Genomic DNA, 14,442 nt, shown 5'->3' on the forward strand with positions numbered 1-14,442 from the left:
AGCAAGTCAGTCATTCAGACACTACAAGTTTCCCCATTCTTTTGACAATGATTTAATATCCCTGTCATTCCTAGAGCAACAACAACAACATAGGGATATTCGGTGAGTGAAGCAAAAGAAAATCAACGGGTGGGGTTTGTGTACAGAGTTCTTCTAAAAACTGGAGGTACTGATTCGTTACCCACCTTCTAAGCTGAGAATCAGCTTAGAGATAAATATACGAGCTAAAAAGCCCTGCTGTTGGAGCATCGGTGCGCTCAGGCTCGGATATTCCAAACTGAGTCCAGTTTGTCTTTGACAGAACAATTTCTTTGTAAGAGAAAATATTCAAAGGCAATAGATAGATTGCTGCCTTCAGTTAATGTCAGCAGTTGAGAAGATCTGTTTGCCTCAACTGCAAGCACAAAATGAGTGAGGTTGGAAGGGGCCACCTTGCTGACTGAGAGGAAACAGAGGGAATTCAGATTGTCTTTCGGTTAAGTCACATCCCAGTCACAGGGTTACCAGTGTTTCAGCATGGATTGTATACAGCCTTCAGGTTGTTGGTTTTGTTGTTTTGTTTTTGTTTTCTGCTATTCATATTTTGTTTGGATTTTTTGAACTTAATTTCTAAAGTAGGAAAAAATATTTTCCTTAGTGAAAATCATCAGAATGTTGAAGGTAATTTCGGTTTAAATAGATTATAATCTTTTCCTATGGACTTTGCTTTCATACACCCTGGATAATATGAGAAGTGATTACCTGTGTTTGAAAAGTAATGTCTTATTCAAATTTACAAACAAATTTTATGTTGAGTTCTTCTACACGCAGCTCATTTTCACATTTTTTGTGCAGATCAGTAGAACAACTGTGCAATAGTGTACAGCTAAATTCAACTAACTACACGCTCACGACTCAAGTGGAAGACCAACCTCATCTGGCATTGCACGCAGACCCCAGCCTGCACATAAGGGATGAATACAACACATTACAATGAATTAGATAAGTCAGTGCTGTTCTAGATGAAGCTACAAGAAGAACATTTTGAGAAACGTTTCTTGAGCTCAAGAAAGCAAGTGATCAGCAGTGCCACAGAGCAGAGATAAACAAAACTCAATTATTGAATTTTCAAGGTCAACAACAAGGAGTGCAGGCAGAGGCTTAAGAGTGTTAGTTTCTAGACTCTGCGTGGTTAGGAACAGCTTCAGAAGACAAGCTGAGAAGCGAGTTGATGCTGAAGGCAGTTCTTCATGGTGCAATGCAGTCTATACTGGGGGTGGTCTGAGTTGACAGAGGTGGTACGTAAAAAGCAACGATGATTTTTGCGTGGAGTTTTTCCCTTCTTCTTAGTAATGAGAATGTTGCTCAGTTTTTAACTCAACTTTCTCACTCGCTGTCTTTTCTCTACTTCAGCAGTATGAATTTATAGGGTTCTCCTGAAATGATACATATGAAAAGTAGAAAAAGAACAAGAGTAATTGTTCTTATGTCTTTCATGCATTGTCACCCTAACACAAATCCACTGGAATTTTGGCAGCTTTTCTGTTGAGAAGACAGTGCCAGTCTCTTGGAGAACTTCAGAAAGTTACAACTGATGGATTTCATAAGCAACCACAGCAGTCTTGCCCTTCCAAAGCCTACTGACGTATAGATTTCAAAAGAGCACAGGTAGCTCTGCATGCTTTCCAGTACAAAATGAAGTTTGATATCGTTAAATTAGAGATGTAGTGTGGGCTTTAATTCCAATTGCATCATTCAACATACTTCAATTGTCTTGTGTATCTGTGTTACATTAATGAGGGGTATTTCCCATCTATTCCCATTCTCTTTGACGGCAGGAGAACCAATACCCAGTGGGGATGCCTACTGCCAGGAAGACATCACATTTACTGGGAGGATCTAGGAAGAAATTTCTTACAGAGGCAGTGGGGTCTCAGAAAGCAATCTAGGTGACTTATGTATCAGTTAGATGTTAAGAAGGCAAGTATTGGCTCAGGGTACTTAACTTGAGATTAATAGTTGCCTTTTCTTTTTTCTGCTATACATTCACTGCTAACCATTCTGCTGCTGTTTGGTCAAAAAATTGTTTTGTGAGCCCGTGGGTCACTGGCTTGTACAGTGGTCTTGAAATGGTAATGGATGTTAAAGAAGGGAGCTCCCAGTCATGATGGCCACGGATAGGTCCATTGAATCTCCCCCTGAGAGAACCAGCAAGTAAATCAGCTACAAAGTAATCCTATGTTTCCCACTGCAGGATTTGGTGGACAGCAACATCAGTATGGGAAGTAGCTGAACAGGCCTCTGAGCAACCTGATGGAGCTGTCATTCCTGTTCACTGCTGGGGAGTTGGACTAGATGAGCTTTAAAGGTCCCTTCCAACTCAAATAGTTCCATGTTCCTATGAAAAATGTAGGAGAGCTGGATGTGGGGATGGAGCATTTACATACTTTGTGCAGTTTTCAGTGGAAGTAAGAATGTCAAAGGAAAATGCAGTTATCCTCAGATCATTGTCCTTAGAGGTAACAGCTAGTTTAGAACCCCTGACTATGTAGACGTAGTGATAAATATTTATTACTGGTTGGCTACTTCGCAGTCGCCCACAGTTTATTTTCCCATCCTGCTTTGTAGCACTCAGTATCACAAGGTGCTTTGGAGACAGCTAACCTAAATCTCCTTTGTCTTAGTTGAAAACCATCCCCCCTTGTCCTATCATATCCACCCTTGTAAAATGTCGTTCCCTCTCCTGTTTGTATGCTCCATTCAAGAGCTGGAAGGGCACAGTGAGGTCTCTTCAGAGCCTTCTCTTCTCCAGCTAAACAAGCCCAGTCTCCTCCACCTTTCCTCGTAGGAGATGTGTTCCAGTCCTCTGATCATCTTAGCGGCCCTCCTCTGGACCTGATAGAAGAGCTCTGCGTATTTCTTGTGCTGGGGGCCCCAGGCCTTGGATGCAGTACTCCAGACGGGGCCTCGCAAGAGCTGAGTACAGGAGGACTACCATCTCTCTTTCCTTGCTGGCCTCCCCTGTTTTAATGCAGCCCAGAACACAGTTGGCTTTCCAGGCTGCAAGCGCACCCTGCTTGCTCCCATCCAGTTTCTCGTCACATACCATCTCCTGCCAGTGACAGACTGAGGGATGAACATATTGGCCATTCAGGATGCACATGGAAACTCAAGCAGTTGGAAACAAACCTTTAAAACCACTGCAGAATATTCTGATAGAAGCCCTCCACGCAACCAGCTTCACCAGTTTGCAGTGCTGCTCTCTGTGCTTTTTGCTGTTGGTCTGTTACTCAAGGAACATCATTTCCATCACAGCAGCCCATCTTGGGGAGGAAGTCCTTCACCGGTCAGAGCCATAACTAATCATCCCTTGATGATTAATCTCCATCATTTCTAGATTTCCAAGAATAATGTGATCTGATTCTTCCGAGGCAGGAAATGCTCGAAGCAGATGTTAGAGTCTGTTCCATATTTCTGAACAAACCAATTGATTCAGCTATGATAAGGAAGAGTGTCTGAACTTTTGCCACCTCCCATTTGGCTTTTACAATCCCATTAGCAGAGAGATTTTTATATTAATAATATTAATATAAATAGTGATTTTATTTATGATTAAAGATATTAATGATAATAGTGTTACAATTACAATTCAATTACAATTACAATTCTCTATGTGATTAATGGTATCTCTTCGCTTTGCTTCGCTTCTCTCTTTGCTTCTCTTCTCTCTTCGCTTCTCCGCTTTGCTTCTTGTCGCTTCGCTTCTCCTTCTCCTCCCTTCCTCCTCCTCTTTGTCTTTCTCTTTGTTCTTCTACCGCCTCCAGCGTTGAAGGCAAAACTCTCTTATTCTTTTCCACGTCTCACTAGAAAAAGGAGAGTCTCAAGTTGTGACTTGTGACCTCAAACAGACTCAAAGCTGCCTCCTCCCTGGATTCCTCTGGCAGAGGCCAGCTACAACTGTGACCTCAGGCACAGCAAAGGCGGGAGTGCCAGTACCTGTCTGTTGGCCCAAGCGGCCGGGAGAAGTTGTTCATTACGGCCCCAGTGTGACGGCGGGTGAGGATGACCACCGCCTGGCACAGGAAGGGCAGGAACGTGCTCTGCTGCGCAAACGAGGTGATGCTGCGCAGGATGTAGAGGATCGGAGGCACCTGAGAGAAGAAGGGGAGAAAGAATGACTTGCTGCATCCTGCACTCTGCAGGGCCTAGCCATGTGCAATGGCCAGAACAAGTCCAAGACACGTGGCAGAAAGTCTCTTACGTTCCAACTGAGGTCCTTCCCGTGCATCTGCAGGAAGGTGGTCATCCACTTCCCAGCAGCACGCACACGCACTCCGTTGGCTTTCCGGATCGTCTCCTTGATGGCAGTCATGAAGTCAACGGTGCGTTCTAGGGGGAAGTTCCTGCACACGATCTGCAGAGAAATGAGAAGCGGGAGAGATCCCATCACTGCTCTGCTGCAGCTGTCTGTACCCTGCTGCTGATACGGAAGGCGGTTGAGCCTTCTCTCAGCTTCTGCACCCATGGTGTTTGCTTACACGCAAAGCCGACCTCCCAGCAGCCACAGTCACACATGCACACGCACACACAGTCACATACACACACACAAACGCAGGTCATGGCATCAGCTCCTTGCTCTGGGTGCCTGAAGGCCAGACGTAGCTCAGAGCCTCCTGCTACTTGCTGAGAAAGCAGCCTCAGGGTGACAGCTCATTTTGGAAATGGTGTCAGAGGCTGGGAGCAGCACAGGGCCATGCAGAATTCTATGGACAGAGATCCCACCACCCCTTCTTGGGTCCACTTACTCTTGCCATTTTGGACGTGGTCTGGAGCTGAGAGGCGATGCTGCAGGCGTGCAGCCCCTCGCACAGGCTCTTGATGTCACCCGTCTCAATGACTGTGTTGACTGTTTTGGCTGGAAAGAGCACAGGCAGAAAAGGGAAGTCATGCTTCTGGAAATAGGACCGCTTTCCACGGGGGAAAGACAGAGAACAGCATGGGGACAAGAGGAGAACCGTGCACGGTGCCTCTCCCTCCTGTCAAGAGGGCCCAGCCCGTGGGGCTCTGGTAGTGCTACGGAGGAGGGCAGAGGGCTGGAGCACGCCTGCTCCACTCACCTTGGATTCGCAGAAGGGAGCTCAGACAGGTGACGGCCAGCTGGCGGGATGCAGGCATGGGGTCACACGTCAGAGGCGCCAGCAATCCCACCAAGGAGCCAAAGTGCTCACAGGCATCTCCTCTCTGCAGGGGTGAGAGGCAGGAACAAAGCTGTAGACGGCCCCAGCTCTCCCCAGCTTCTCCCATCTGTGCCTTTCCCATGCCGTGACACAGCATGCACAGCTGGGCGGAGCTCACCTGCCAGCTCAGGGGCGCTGGGGAGGGAGCAGGGGGCATGCGGTGGGGCTCTTTACTCACTTGAAGCTCTTCACAAACAGACAGCAGCTGGGAGCAGGTCTGCAGGGCCCTCTTGCGCTCCCACACGTTGCTCGATACCATGCATTTCTGCAGGACCTGGGGTAGAGCACCTGTCTCACTGAGGACGTCTTTTCCTTCCCTTCCTGCCACCCCTCTCCCTGCCCCTCCTTTCCCAGCCCTTTCCCCCAAGGCCTCCCGCCTCACTGAGCACCGGCTCTGCTGCTCCCGCAGCACATACTCACATGGACTATGTTTTGGAAGAAGCCGCCGCTGGGCTCTGTCTCCAGCAGGACCACCATGAGCCGGCCCAGAGCCTTCAGTGCTGTTTGCTGAAGCTGAAAGCAGAAGAGGGGAGTGACGTGTAGCATCACGGCTGCTGCCAGAGCAGAGGCTGTGTGTGCTGAGGTATGTAGGGTTCCGACCGAGAGGTGGCCGGGAAAGTTACGGCAGGTTACCTGCAGGTACTGTGCTGCTTGCTGTGACTTCCTGATCTTCAGCATCATCTCTGCTGAAGGATATGTCACGATGTTCTTGCAGCACAGGACCAACATCTCACGCATGTCTTTGCTTTCGAAAGAGGGCTTCAGCTTGCTGAGAGGAGGAAAAAAGGAAGAGAAATCAGAAAGGGCCTTTACCAGTGCTCTCCAGACTGGTTCAGACGACATCTGAGTTTCTCCCAGTCAACAGCTACAAAGCCAATACCCTCACCCAGCTCATGCTGCTGAGCACTGCCTTCAGTTCCAGCAGCGCCCACCTCCTCCCCAGCAGCAGTGAACCACCTCCCGCTCTGGAGGGAAGGAGACCCCAGCTCTCCCTTCTCTTCCCTGCCAGGGGACAGGAGCACCAGGGCCTTGCTCCCTGCCCCAAACCTCAACTTCGCTGGGCACAACAGCCCAGCCGTCTCTCCTGTAGATGCAGCTCCTCCCTCCCTGCCCCCTCCGGGCCCTCAGGAGCTACCCAAAACGGGGACCACTATTCTGCCTTGCAACCTCAGTCCTTACCTCAACTGCTCCAGGGCCAGAACCACCTTGAGAGGCACTGGGGAGACAGGCATGCCCAAGTAATACTTCTTCATCAGGTCCTGCAAGTCCCAGAGAGACAGTGTCAAAGTGGGCAAGGGGCACACAAGAGCTGTTCCACCCGGCCCCAAGACAGGCACAGCTGCCACACACCAGCCCCATCACTTTCCCATGGAAGCGCTGCAGGATGCAGCAGCTGGTGCACCCAGCCCGCTGCCCAGCCGCTGCCTGCCAGCACCCAAGGTCCCCACCAGCTGGAGACGTGTGGCTGCTGGACACCTGCATGCCCCCAGGGAAGCGAGCCTTGTGGCGCAGCCCAGAGCTCCTCTGCAGACAGCCCTGTCTCCAGGCACTCACCATCAGGATCTCCAGCAGCTTGCTCTTCAAGGAGGGGTTAAAGCTTGCAGAACCACCCACAGCTTGGTAGGCAGAGCTGCAGTCGGTGATGCTCTGCACCAGCGCGAGGTTGTTCTGCAAGTCCTGAGGAGCAAGAGAGAAGAACATTCTTTGAACTGCAGGAAGGGACAAGGGCTGCAAGGGGGACACGGGGAGACAACACTAAGGGAAGGGCTTGGATCTTCATGTGGACACAAACCCTTCCCCGAGGGACTCTGGAAAGGAAAGGCCCATCTCAGCATCCCCCCCCCACGTGGAGGGGCTGCAGCTGGGCGCTCAGACACCCTGGCATGCTTCTTTGAGCTCTCACCCGGCAGCTGCAGCTGTAGAGCATCAGGATGTTGCCCACGATGTCTCCCTCCAGGTGGGCGAGCAGCTGTTGCTTGGAGGCACGCAGTGCCACGCTGCCGTGGGCCAGCATGAGAGCGCTGCGTGTGGCATGAGCTCTCGTGCTGTCCAGCTCCATCTGTGTGGGAAGAAATGCCTTGAGACACTCGCTAACGGCCCCCAGTGCCCCGCGATGCACCTGGGCTCCCAAGGCAGGAGCTGCAGGGAAAACAAGGCAGAAGAATGCCAAGATGGAAACCCGTAACGCTTTACCTTCTTGCGCCTGGAAATCCTGGCATTGCGGCCTTTGCACAGCCTGGACGCAAACATGGTGAGCGTGGCCAGGACTGTGTGGAAGTTGTTCTCAGCAGCATGGCTGAGAAGAGAGACGATTCCCTGCACAAAAGAACAAGGGGCCGTTGGCACAGGCCTGAATCTACAGGTCCTCTGCTGAGCAAAATGGCAGCAGTGAGGACATAGAAAGGCCTGGAGCAGGGCCAGGAGAAACCCTCTGCCCCAGGGCCAGAGCAGGGATGCTCGCAGGAGCTGGAGGAAAGGAGAGCTCACCTGGGCCTCACGTGGCTCCTCCGCGTTTGCCTCCTCCAGGTGCTGCAGCAGCTTCTCCTGCACGTGGAGGACTCCCTGACAGGATCCCAGCACTGTGCCCAGAGCCTTGTACAGGAACGACTGCATGGGAAGGGCAGGAAGAAGCTGAGATGTGGCAGCAGCTTAACGTGCTGGGGGAGGGCCAGCTCCCACGCTGGGAGTCGCTGAGAGCAGCTGCAGGGCCCAGCTTTAGCCATCCCCGGGCAGATGGCAGGGAAAGGCCTCTGGGGGGCACAGACTGGGAAGCAGCATCAGCATCCCGCGTGGGCAGAGCACCAGCCGCAGCCCCAGCCCCAGCTGGACACCTGCAGCTGCACCGCTGGGTAGAGCCGGGGGGAACTCACCTTTTCTGCAGAGCTGCTGGCAGAGCTGCTCAGCCGCTGGCTCAGCTCACAGCTCAGGGCCTCGATCCATGCCTTCTCCTCTATTGTGTCCAGCGACGCCTTCAGGAACTGTTGGAGAACAGGAGAAGACGATGTTCCCTTGCCCTTTGCCTCTTCCCTCACTCCCAAGTCACCGCAGCCCTCTGGGGAGAGGTGCCTGGAAGAACAGTGCCTCTCCCAGCTCCCCCAGCGTTCCCTCCATTAAAGCCGCCCGCCCTCTTCTCCTAAGACCCCCCTGGGCTTGGGACAGAGCGGAAGAGGCAGCGCCACAAAGGCGTGCGGCCGCTCCGCAGCAGCGCTTGAGAGGCTGCTCCTGCCCCACAGTGGCTCACGTGGGAGCGGGGCTACTTGGGGCAGGCAAGCACTTCTCTGCACCGCGCCTCCCGGCAGTGCTGTACCTTTAGCAGACGGCGCTCAAACTCGGCAGTGTCCGGGAAGCTCTCATCTTTCCCTGCACAGCAATAGGAAGACAAAGACCCTTACTTGGGATCAAGGCACAGAAGGAGAGCTGCTGCAAACCTGGCTTGGCCTGGGCGCTTGACACTGCCAAGCTGGGACCTGCACCCCCTCCACAGTGACCTGTCCCTCCCCACAAACACTGCCTCCACAGGAACACGGAACTAAGTGCTCCAAGGCTGCTGTCTGAGGGGACAGGAAGGGCCCATCCATGTCCTGGAATGGGCAGATCTCTGGTGGGATGGGTCCCTGGGCCTCAGTGCTGACTCCCAGGAATGGGAACAGCAGCAGAGCAAGAACTGGGCTGCAGGCAGTGCTTCCCCTCTGCCACTCTGCAGAGCTGCATTTTCACTCCCCCCCTTCCCTTCCCTGCCTCTGCCTCTTCTTCCCCTCCAGTACTTTACCTTCAAGACACTGCAGCAGCAGGGGGATCTCAGTAGCCCACATGGCCCCCACAGCCCTGTGGAACCTGCTGTGGAGGTTTTTCATCAGCAGTAAGGCAGCAGCTTGGAGTCTGCTGCCTGCAACAGGGCTGCCTGCCACCACCTGAGCGAGAGCAAGAAAAAGCAGGGTCACTTCTGCAGCAAGAGCAACGGCTTCCCTCCAGGATGGAAGCAGCTTGGCTCTGCTCTGGCAGGCAAGGAGCAGCCAACAGCTCTGCCCATGGCCATGCTGCTTCCTCCTGGCTGCTCGTAGCACCGGCCTCTGGAGCATCTACTCACCAGCAGTCGTGCCAGCAGTGTCTGGGGCGTCAGCAGTGGGCCTGCAAAGAGAAAAAAGTGCTGAGTAAGACTCCAAGACACTGCGTGCCCAGCCATGCACACCTCCGCTGTCCCTTCTGGGTGCTACCACAGGTCAGCAGAGCTCACTGGGGGAGTTTTTGCTCCTACCTTGAAACATGGAGCTGACAAAATGGGGATCCAGGTGTTCTATCGGCCGTCCTGTCAGCTCCTCTCTCTCAGCCAGGGCACAGACACAGCGGGAGACTGGGATCAGCATGCCTGTGTACTGCGCTGGCACCACAAACAACAGCAGCCGCGGCCACAGGAGCTGTAGGGAACGAGGCAGTGGAGCAGGTCAGCATTCCTGCCTCTGCTCGGAGATGAAGAGGACTCTGTGAATTTCCCCGAGTCCCGTGTGCTTCAGAGCACATTGGAGGAGAGACCTGGGGTCTTGGAATGGGACGAGGAACACGGGGAGCAAGGGCAGGGAGCAGCAGCAGGGCAGAGCGTGACTTACTTTGGACATCCCTCTCACAGAGACGTCCAGTGATCCCAGGATGTCCATGCACAGCTCCTGGAGAGCTCCTTCTTCCTGGGCTTCCCGGGCAGAAAGGTCTCCGGCTGCCTGCACGACAGTGGTGTTGAAACACTGGTTATGCTCAGCTCTCAGGAGCCTCTCGGGAGGCTCAGGTGCGGCCCCAGCGGTGCTTCTGTGCCACCCTCCGAGCAGCACGGGTCTTCCAAAGGAAGATGCTGCCCACTGCCCTTACCCTTCTTCCTGTGGCGCGGCTGAACTCCCTGAAGATGTGCCCCACCACATCCCAGGCTGAGCAGCTCCGGGTGTTCGAACTGAGCAGATCCTTGATGAAATAAAGAACAGCCGTCCTCACCTGCAAGGGGTCAATTATGGGTGTGATTTTCCTGGTCAGAAGGCAAAGGGAAGCCAGCTGCTCATCAGGGCAGCCCTTTGGGCATGAGCAGAGAATCAAGAGCAGAGGAGAAGCTTTGGCTTCTGACGTGAGGGCCAGGCCTTAGCACCAGGCTGTGCGCTTTCCATGCACAGCACAGGGACCTGCCCGCTCCACTCTGCCTGCTCTCCCCACAGGAGCCATCATGACCGTGTGGCCAATGCCCCAGCACCTCTCTAGTCACCCCAGCCCTGCCCGTGCTGGCAGCAGCATCACCACCCCGACAGCGCTTTCCCTTCCCAAACCAGCTCACCCGGATGCTGGGGTCGCTGCACAGACGCTGCACAGCCTCGACGACCTGGGGCAGCATCTCCGTCATCATGGGCTCTGCAAGAGATGCACAGAAGCATGAGCGGAGCCACAGCGCAGATGGCAGAAGGGAGCCCTGGCAGTGCCAAGGCGTGGTACTGACCAACCCGTGGTACTGACCATCAGAGCGAGCCAGAGCACCCAGCAGACCCAGGGCTGCCACGCATCCAGGCTCCCAGTCATCGCCCAGCTGCGACTGCAGAAACAGGATGGTTTCCTCTGGGCAGATCCGGGCTGCAGGGAGGAAATCCCACGCTATGTTAGCAAGAACCTCACGCCCATGCCTGAGGTTTGTGAGAGAGGTTTTGGCCAGGGCAGCGCCAAGCATGGCCAAGGCTCCTCTCCTTACCCTGCAGCATGATGCAGTGGGTCAGCTGTGCACGACCAGCCTCGCTGTGCTGCTTGCTGTCGTCATAGAGCTGTGGGAACAAGGTCCATTTGATACAATCACATCAGCACTGAGGACGGAAAAGACACTGTGCTGCCCGCTCTCGTCTCCCTGGGCACTCTCGGGAAGAGGACAGGCAGACAAAACCCAGCCCGCCCCACGGCATCCCCGGGAGTACATGCACGGCTCTGGAACAGCCTTGAGCATGCAGGAGCTAAGGCTGAGCCGCCTTCTTCAGGGGCTCGGAGCTTTGCAGTCGACTTAGCCACAAGGGAAACTGCTGTGGGCGCAAGGATAGGCTCCCCTTACCTGGTAGAACACGGCACTGGTGATGTCCTGAAACTTGTCCCTTGGAATGACAGACTCAGTGCCCCCTAAGGCCTCCAGGAAGACTGTGAGGCTCTGCAAGAAACCAGGAGAGGAAGAAAGGGATGAAGCCACTTGCAGGAGTGGAGAAACTGTTTCCCAATTGTTTCTCAGCAGGGAGAAGCTCCTGCACAGGCGTTCTTGTTTATCCTCCACCACCCAGCAGCAGCAAGAGAGTCTCTCTGCTCTCCATGGAGCCGTGTTTGGGCATCATCTGCAGGCATTTCCCACCCAGCAGCCCACTTCTCCCCCATCAGATGCAACTGGCTGTGGTCCCCTCAGTTGTTAGCACACAGCTCCTCAGGCACTCAGAGCCCCACCACCCAGGTGGTGGTGACGAAGTCTCCCATCCCCAGGAGATGAGCCCCTGTGAGTCTTGGCTCCCTCCTGGCTCTTGTCCAGGCCATTCCTTCTTTGACTGAAGAGCTCAGGAAGCCTCAGACCTCCCTTGAACACCCATCCCTTCTTTCTCCAAGGGCTCCCCACCTCCTCCCTGCATGCCCCTGACCCCTCGTGGCACTTGCAAGGGCTCCACGTCCACCCTGAGCCCTGCACAACGCCTCACCTTGGCCACCCTGCAGATGTCTTGGATCTCCTGACACGGGTGAACGAGCCAGAGGAGCTGCTCCCAGACGTGCTCTTGGTGCCGCTCCTCTTGCAGGAGAACCTCCAACATGGCAGCCACAGCCCCAAGGACGGCCTGTTTGTCCTGGAGAGGATGGCAGAGGTCCGGTATCAAAGACTGAAGGTCTGCCCTTCCTACACAGAGGGCTTTCTCTTTCTCTTTCCCTTCCCCTTCCCCACACCCCCACGCCCAGCAGGAGGTGGGCTCGCTCTGGAGGGCAGGCAGCTTTTCCCCATCCCCTCATCCCCAGCTCTTCCTGCCACAGTGCTGTGACATGCAGCTGCTCCCTGGCACGGAGCCACTTCAGGGCCCTTTGCAGAGCCAGCCCACTCCCTCTCATCACCCCTCAGCTCTCAGCCCACTGGGCACAGACAGAGCTGCCGACATGGGTGCCCCTGCTGCCTTCCTGGGCTGGGAATGTGGGGATGCAGCAGTGCTCACCTGTTCCTCCTGGCAGTCCTGCCAGTTCCACATCACGGAGAAGAGCAGCTCATGAAGGTTCTCATAGATCTGCTCTTTCTCCATGGCAGGCCAGGGGCATTGCGTTCCTGCGGACAAGTGAATCTTCACGCCATCCAGCCACTGTTTCACAACTGAAAAAACATAACAAAATACTTAGACAATAATAAGACTATTTTTTTGAAAAAGGGAGTGAGAGAAAAGGGAGCCTGTGAGAGTCAGCAGCAGGGTGAGGTGCAAGGGCTGTCCTGAGGCCCCCTGCTCTGGGGCCGGCACTCACCAGCACAAGCGATGCGCAGGATCTGGCCACTCTTCACCTGGCCCACCACACTGCGCAGGCCTGCCAGCATCAGCCACACAAAGGGGATGCACTGCGGAGCTGCAGAGAGGAAGGAGAGGGCCACAGTCAGAGTCCTGGCAGCGAGGGAGGAGGGGCTGCAGCCCTGCATCCCCCAGCTCAATGCAGATCACACGCGGAGAGCTGAGACCCCTTTCCCGGCTGTTATAGGTGTCAGGAGGTTGAGGGTACTCTACCATAGGTGCTGAAGAGTTTGCTCAGGGTGATGAGCACCGACTCCTTGCACATGTCCCCCGTGGCCTTCAGGTGGCTCTGGAGCTCAGCCATCACCAAGGTGAAGTGCGTCCGAGCCAGAGCCACCAGGACATTGCTGGCAGCTGTCTTGACATTGCTGGTCACGCCCTGGAAGAGAGTCACTGGTGACACGCGGCCCAGGAGACTGCCTGAGGCCCTTGGAAGAGCAAAGCCACCACCATCCGCCAGCAGAACACCAGCGTGGGCAGGCGGTTCCCTTTGCCCTTGGCAGTGAGCCCTCACCTGGGCTGCCGTCAGGTCCCGGGACACCTCTGCCAGCAGCCGGTTCACCACTCCGCACGGCGGGCGGCTGCTGTCTTGGCACAGGGCGCTCTCCAGCTCACAGTACGCCTGCGCTCGGTCACCCTGGGGACAAGGATCAGTCACGCTCGCTTTGCCCGCTGCCACCCATCGCTCGGTGGATGTGCTGCCGGGCCTGGCACCCACGGCACCGTGGCCCTGGAGGGGCCAGGAGGGCAAGGGTTGCTGGTTGGATGTGCCCAACTCACCTCCTGATCTTGCAGGCGCCGAAGCAGTAAGGTCGCGGCGCAGGTAGGGACAGGGCTTGACACCCTGCTTCTCTCCCTGCGACGCGTACGCCTGGGCACGCAGCCCACACAAGCAAAGAGACCTGGAAGGAAAGAGCAGAGCAGCTGCTGCAGGTGTTGCTTGGAGCCAGGGCCGAGCACCCGGCCAGCTGTGGGGGGAAAACGCTCCTCCAGCTCCACAGCGCGAGGCTGCGTGTGGTTGGCGGGGACAGGGGAGGGAGCTTTCCCCTTGCTGGGGTGCTGGGGAAACCACGGTGAGCAGCTGCACTCGGCAGAGCAAGGACAGCGCTGCTGGCACGTCCTAAACAGACACTGGAGGCACACGTGTGCCCGGGCAGCGTCGTGGTGTCCAGAGAGGTGGAGGGACTCACCTCGAAGGGCTCTCAGCCTCTCCATGATAGCAGGATGCCTCCAGGTAGACGCAAAGCTCTCTCTGGTTCCACTTCCTGCGGGTCCCACAAGCGGACTGAGCCACCGCTCCCACCGCTCCACAAGGGTGGATGAGGCGGCCACTGTGACACCACACTGCAGTGTCACCTCACAGAGAATGAATGACACGCCCCGGGCTGGGGAGCAGGCAGGTCCCCAGGGCAACCCTGCAGGCCCTCAAACACAGCACGTTTGTGTGATGCAATCGGCTCTGGGGTTCCGGTTCCATGCTGACGCAGGGAATGACCTCAGCGGGTGATGGAGAGCCCCTGCCAGGGAGCAGCTGCTGGGCACCGTTGCCCGGCGTTGTCTTAGTGACTGGGGGCTCCACGCCGGGAGGCACTGAGGCCCCCATCTGCTGCCCGACAACCTCTCCACAGAGCTCTGCTGTCCACTGGGGGCACGTGTCAGAGATGTTAAGGAGACTCCACCGCATCTGACCAAACAAGAACACC

General features: G+C 55.2%; 1 protein-coding gene across 1 annotated transcript; it reads right to left on the reverse strand.

Annotated features, from left to right (window-relative positions):
* Positions 1-3,651: 3,651 nt before the first annotated feature.
* LOC128090673 (maestro heat-like repeat-containing protein family member 2B) lies at positions 3,652-13,422 on the reverse strand. Its single transcript, XM_052703135.1, has 29 exons — positions 13,398-13,422; positions 12,953-13,327; positions 12,699-12,797; positions 12,401-12,552; positions 11,900-12,043; positions 11,278-11,370; positions 10,930-10,999; positions 10,701-10,814; positions 10,525-10,598; positions 10,074-10,193; positions 9,821-9,928; positions 9,472-9,631; positions 9,304-9,344; positions 8,986-9,127; positions 8,524-8,576; positions 8,087-8,194; positions 7,704-7,823; positions 7,410-7,532; positions 7,120-7,275; positions 6,771-6,893; positions 6,396-6,475; positions 5,850-5,985; positions 5,637-5,729; positions 5,395-5,490; positions 5,097-5,220; positions 4,785-4,894; positions 4,241-4,393; positions 3,976-4,130; positions 3,652-3,842 (listed from the first exon to the last, which is right to left on the reverse strand). Exons 1-29 carry the CDS (start codon positions 13,420-13,422, stop codon positions 3,791-3,793), a joined length of 3,399 nt encoding a protein of 1,132 aa, XP_052559095.1. The 3' UTR covers positions 3,652-3,790.
* Between the last annotated feature and the right edge of the window lie 1,020 nt (positions 13,423-14,442).

This window comes from Tympanuchus pallidicinctus, unplaced genomic scaffold (genome assembly GCF_026119805.1).
Source record: "Tympanuchus pallidicinctus isolate F22 unplaced genomic scaffold, pur_lepc_1.0 scaffold49, whole genome shotgun sequence".
NCBI classification, from domain to species: domain Eukaryota; kingdom Metazoa; phylum Chordata; class Aves; order Galliformes; family Phasianidae; genus Tympanuchus; species Tympanuchus pallidicinctus.

What these genes read in the sequence shown, in the direction of transcription:
- LOC128090673 (XM_052703135.1), bottom strand. Translation starts at nt 13,422, where the DNA reads ATGGGTGGCAGCGGGCAAAGCGAGC. An exon ending in CCAGTGCCGTGTTCTACCAG is followed by an intron (nt 11,000 to 11,277) that starts GTAAGGGGAGCC and finishes TTGTTCCCACAG; the next exon opens with CTCTATGACGACAGCAAGCA. An exon ending in CCACGTCCAAAATGGCAAGA is followed by an intron (nt 4,394 to 4,784) that starts GTAAGTGGACCC and finishes ATTTCTCTGCAG; the next exon opens with ATCGTGTGCAGGAACTTCCC.